Source organism: Elephas maximus, chromosome 8 (assembly GCF_024166365.1).
Source record: "Elephas maximus indicus isolate mEleMax1 chromosome 8, mEleMax1 primary haplotype, whole genome shotgun sequence".
NCBI classification, from domain to species: domain Eukaryota; kingdom Metazoa; phylum Chordata; class Mammalia; order Proboscidea; family Elephantidae; genus Elephas; species Elephas maximus.
Window position 1 is genome coordinate 5,817,382 of NC_064826.1, and position 6,031 is coordinate 5,823,412.

Here is a 6,031-nt window from a genome sequence, read left to right on the forward strand (position 1 = left end):
AATTTCTGTTTGCTTTCTCTCTACAGATTCTAGCAGCCTATTAAATTTGTCATTATGTTCTTGCCTAGTCTGTGTAAGTTGCTTTGATATTTTGTCTGTAAAAAAAAAAAAAAAATTTTTTTTTTTTTTTTATGCTGCTTGGCTTGTTCTGCTTTTTGCCTGATCTCCTTCCTGATGTCTTGAAGAGTTCTGTATATTAATCTTTTGTATTCTACCTCCAGTAATTCCAGGAAGTTATCTTCCTCTAGAAGATTTCTTTAATCTTTGTTTTGGGAGCTTGCTGAAGTCTCTTTATGTGGTTTTACATTGACTGTTGTCTCCAAGCCATCAATAAGTTATTTTATTTGTTTATTTTATGTTTTCTTACTATGTCCTAGCTTCTTGTTTTGTTTTGTTTTGATACACCCAAATAGGCTGCTCGAGTGAGCTAGTTTGATTATTGGTGCCTTTGAAGCTCTGATGTCCTGTTACCGGGGGGTTAGAGCCGTTACTAGGTATGTGAGCCCAGGGTTCCTTTAACGTTCCTGTATGGATTCAGCTCAGGTGTCCAGATAGTCAGTCACCAAGTGTGTGGTGCCGGCCTTCACCTACAGTCCAAGACGAATGGGGGTGATTGGTAAAAGCACAGGTATCTGGGTACAGTAGTGGGTCATGTGCTGAGCAAGGCATGAGACTAACAACTTTCCCCTAGTGTCTGTGAGGAAAGCATATCCCTGTTCTCTAGAGCACATAGGTTGGTGGGTTTTGCATCTGGACTATAGGTACCCAATACTGTTGGCTTTAAGGACTGGGAGGCACCACTTACTCTTGGGCCCCTGTCACAGGTGGCTAGATGTTGTGCATAGAGCCAGCAGTCCTCAGGCCCCTGATGTGGATAGGTGAGGACCCTGCTTAGTGGGCAGAGCAGTGTCAAATGCCATGAATCTGCCACTCCTGCTTATAGCTGATACAATCGAAAATCGGCTTCAAGTATATACCCTGGTGGCGTGGTGGTTAAGTGCTACAGCTGCTAACCAAAGGGTCAGTAGTTCAAATCCACCAGGTGCTCCTTGGAAACTCTATGGGGCAGTTCTACTCTGTCCTGTAGGGTTGCTATGAGTCAGAATGGACTCAACGGCACTGGGTTTGGTTTTTTGGTTTACTGTGCTAATGAGGCCCTACACTGATGAAATGAGCCCACACAGGTCTTTGCGCAGATGAAAGGCATTCAAAGTTCTTGGACCTCTTATGCCTGTGCCTAGGCAAAGGAACTGTTTCCATCAAATTCCTGGCTTAGGAGAGCCAGTAGATTACTTTTCCCCTGTTTGTTAATTTGTTCCTTCTCCATGACTGGGAGAATGGTTCAGGGTGAATGCAGTGTCCTTCTTCTGGACCAGGGGATGCAGCCGGCTGGGATCCAGAGCAGAGCAGGAAGGGAGCAGATAAGTGAGTATTTTTGGATCCCAGTAGGTTAAGTGCAGGTACTTGTTGTTTGCCAGTTGAGGGCCTCTTCTTGCTTGTTCTGGAGGGTTGAGCAGACTCTTTGCCATTCAGCCTCTCCTGATGTCTAAAACACATCCAGAACACCTCTGCTTGCCTCACCACACTCACAGCAAAGGGATCAGCCTGTGGGGTGCAAGTTCCCGCCAGGTCAAGTCTGGCAACTCCTCATTGCTTCTGAACTGTTTCTCCCTCTGCTACTCAGTCTGATTCCTCAACTTTGCCTTTGATGTTCAAGGTTTCCAGCTTGTTATATATAATCAATTTACTTGGTTTTTGGGGGAAGTCTTTGTTGTAAGAGGGTTCACAGGAAGCATCTGACTACTCTGCCATCTTGGCCCCACCTCCACTAAGACAAACATTTGACTAACTGACATGAGACATGAATCATACCTAACTGTTCTGACTTACATACAAATTCGACTTAAAGACAAATTTGGGAATGGAACTCATTCATAATCAAGGGACTGCCTGTACATAAATGTACTCTTGAACATAATTATAGACAATAAACTCACTAGAATAGTTGCCTATAGGGCAAGGAAGAAATTGGAGTGAAACTGGGATAAAAGAGAATTAATTAATCAATTTTTAAGCATTACTAAGCCTGGCCTTGTGCAGGCCATAGTGTTACATTAACTGAGGAGTATGACTAACCGATTAAGTCAACTCTGCATCTGAGGTTGAAAAAAAAAAAAAAAAAACCCTTATTTTCCAGAATCCTAAATTCCAATATACATGGTCTATTTTTTTATATATACTCCATAATTGACAGCCCCCTACAATAGTAAAATAAGTTTTGATCAACAAGTTATGCCATCAGCAGGCATCTATTATCATTGATAAGGCACTGGGAATACACATGTGACAAAGTCCACAGTCCCTGCTTTCATGAAGTTCCATTCCAACCGGTGAGGAATATTTTGACCTTCCCAGGGTGGGAACCTGGGTTTTCCTCTTTTAAAAAATGGGAGATCAAGACACCTTTATTTATGAGAATTCTGTTAGTATTGAACTGTTTTACATAGAATTTTTACCAGAGTTATTCATATTGCTAATCTATAAAAAGGATTCAAATTTTCTGGTGAAAGGAAGTGTTTATTACTAAAGTAGATAAATCTCAGATTTTATAACAGAAAGCACACATAGGTCTTTTATCCATCAGTTTGTACCACTTGTAGAAAAATACATTTTGCTTTTGTAGGTGTTTAGCTGTTTTCTCCCAATCCTTGTTAGAAGAGCAATGTGCTTGGAATGTTGTGGGGTGGGGGTGGTGGGAGAGGATGAGATGCAGATGGAGAAGCAGGCAGCAGCTTACTGTAAGAAGGTAGAGATGCGACTTGATTTATTTTCTAAGATAAAAATGTCCTCTGTAGGTCAAATGACCCAGGTTCTTCAACAAATAAACTGTAAGGAAAAGAAATGGATGGAGGAGACTTACAAGTTTAAAGAAACTTAAAAGACATATGAAGTTGAAACAAAGGGGAAGACTTAACTACATTCCTAGGGATGCTCACTTGGTGATAAAGCCATAAAGAAAGGCAAGAAGGCAAGTAGAGCTTTAGAAATGTCGGGGAGGGGTGGTTGTTGTTGATTAGAACAGGACACATGGGAGCACTTTTAGGGCTTCTGGAAGCTCTATTTTTTTCACCTGAGTGGTGGTGACAAGGGGGTTTGTCTTAGAATAATTCACTAAGCTACACATTTGTTTAGTGTGGTTTTCTGTCTTTTATGCTTTACTTTAGAACATAAAGCAAAATCAAGCAATAATGTTAAAAATTAAATTTGCTTTGTGAAGACCATAAAGTTGAAAAGAGAAAGGCCAGTTGGGAACGTCCTATTGCAGCAGTCAATGACTTACAAGGAAAAAAAAAAGTGGTTGCTTTCAGTAGGCTTTTATTAGTGGATATGGATGATGTAAAGTGACGAGATTGAGCTGATATTTTGCTGATAAAGTTAATGGACTCAATTGATGGATTGAGCATGAAAGAAAGGAGGCAAGAATGACTGAATGCTTGACATTTTGTAAGGAAAGGGTTTGGGGTAAAGGAAAGGGATAGCTTGGAGCACAAGAAACAAGCATACTAGCTCCATTTCAGTTATGTTAAGAATGAGGCTTCTATTATATAAGTGAAGGTGTTGAACAAGAAATTGGATGCAAGTCTTTGGAGCCCTGTAAAAATTTTTGTCTGGATTGGAGCTTTAGGAAAAGAAGAAGGAGAGGAAGAGAGAAGGATAAGGGAGAGGTAGGGAAGGAAAAGAAAAAGAAGAAGAAAAGGAAGAAGAACCATCTCAGCATACATGTATGTTTTTTTTTTAAGCCATAGAACTGAGTGAGATCATCTGAGAAGACACAGAACAAGATTCCGCTATAGCTACAGTAGTAGAAAAAAAAAGTTTTTTTTTTTTTTGATGTGGGAGTGATATTATACTTAGCTCTATAATTCTGTCCTAAAAAAAATTCTACAAAATATTTTAATATCTACTGTATGCCATTGTTCTGCTCAATATCTTCCATGTATTATCTGTAATCTTCAAAATGACCACACATCCTGAATGCCATGACATTTGTTCTGGCTGAAATGGCAGAGACATGAAGCAGATTTTTCAAAGCCATGCTGCTGGTGAAGGGTGGGGTCAAACATTGAAGCATGACTATCCTCACTCGAAGCTCTTCACTCTGCCCACATTACATTCTTGAAACAAAGAAGAATACCAACTCTAGGAGGACAGTCTACAAAGCAGACCTGAGTTTAACCATTTGAAGAATTTTTTTAACATATGAATAGTAGGACAACACCACCTATCTGTCAGTTTGTCTTACTATAGTGGCTTGAGTGTTGCTATGATACTAAAAGATATGCCACCAATATTTCAAATCCTGGAAGGGTCACTCCTGGTGGACGGGTTTAAGTAGCACTTCCAGACTAAAACAGACGGGGAATAAAGTTCTGGTGATCTACTTCTGAAATTAGTGCATGAAGACCTTATGGATCAAATAGAATATTGCTTGATGTAGCGCTGGAAGATGAGCCCACCAAGCTGACAGACATTCAAAATAAACAGTGGCCACGACAATGGACTCTAGCATACATATGACCATGAAGATGGCACAGGACTGGGCAACGTTTCGTTCTGTTGTAGGTGGGGTCACCATGAGCTGGAGCCAACTCCACAGCAACTAACAACAACAAATAGTAGGGCAGGGATGCATGAGCAGAACTGTGATGAGGAAAGGCAGTGCACAAAAATGTGTTCATCTGGTCTACAGTGTCAACACTATGAGGAGAATGGTCATATCAATCGATTCTTCTTTGTTTAGAATGTCTTTCTTTGTCCAGCTGGAGAAAGGGAGAACTTTTTTGAGTTTTCTTCACCAAGTTTTCCCAACACTCTTCGTAGGGCACTCATCACCTCCTTGTTCCTCAAGCTGTAGATCAAGGGATTCAGCATGGGAGTCACCACGGCATAGAAGAGGGCTACCATCTTCTCCTGTTCTGCCAGGGAGCCAGGTTCAGGCCTCATGTAGGTAGAGATGGCCGTCCCAAAGCACATGGAGACCACAGTAAGATGGGAGGCACAGGTCCCGAAGGCTTTTCTCCATCCCTGAGCTGAGCGAATGCGCAGGATTGCAGCCACTATTCCAGTGTAGGAGAACAGAACCAGGAAGCAGGGAAGCATGATTACCAGGAATCCAGAGATGGCCACCATGACCTTGTTGAAGGAGATGTCCACGCAGGTCAGCCTTAGCATAGCCAGCATCTCACAGGCAAAGTGATTGATAACATTATGGCAAAAGGGCAACTTGAAGATAAGGATGGTCTGCAACAGTGAGTTGGCAAAGCCAGCCACCAGGCAGCCAGAGGCCAGCACCAAACACAGCCCTTCATGCATGATAACCATGTAGTGCAGGGGATGACACACAGCCACAAAGCGGTCATAGGCCATGGCTCCCAGCAGGAAGAACTCTGTGCTGCCCATTGCCAGAGAGATGTACAGCTGGAGCATGCAGCTGTGGAATGGGATGGACTTGCAGTCTGACAGGAAGTGGACCAGCATCTGAGGGACAGTGCTGTTGGTGTAGCAAATGTCCACGAAGGACAGGACACTGAGGAAGAAGTACATCGGGATGTGGAGCCTGCTGTCCAGTCTGATGAGGAGGATGATGAGGGAGTTCCCCAAAACAGTCACCAGGTACATGGCCAGGAACAGTACAAAGAGGGACACCTGTGTCCCCCAGTCACTGGACAGCCCCAGCAAAAAGAACTCACTCATCCATGTCTGGTTCTTCCTGCCCATGAGCCTCTGGGAACCAAAGCAATGTTATAATAAATCCCAGAAGCTCAGGGTGGCAGATGACCTCACAAGGTCATTTAAACCAAAGAGCTGTTTAATCTTAAGTGCAAGTCATGATATTTGAGCCATGAGGTTTCCAGTTTACAGGTCATTTCTTCAGGGTTTTGAAACACAGTCGACCCCATTGATATGGTTCAGAACTTTCTTTTCTCCTTCCTTATGTGCAAAAGGTTTAACTGAAATGTCAGACATTTGA

The 6,031-nt window shown here is 42.3% G+C and overlaps 1 protein-coding gene across 1 annotated transcript; it reads right to left on the reverse strand.

The window, feature by feature from the left end:
• Positions 1 to 4,797: 4,797 nt before the first annotated feature.
• Positions 4,798 to 5,778, reverse strand: LOC126082107 (olfactory receptor-like protein OLF3). Its single transcript, XM_049894560.1, has one exon. The coding sequence runs from the start codon at positions 5,776 to 5,778 to the stop codon at positions 4,798 to 4,800; it is 981 nt and encodes a 326-aa protein (XP_049750517.1).
• Positions 5,779 to 6,031: the final 253 nt, after the last annotated feature.

Bases quoted from the DNA above. Each gene is read 5' to 3' on its own strand.
- LOC126082107 (XM_049894560.1), bottom strand. From the start codon at position 5,778: ATGGGCAGGAAGAACCAGACATGGATGAGTGAGTTCTTTTTGCTGGGG.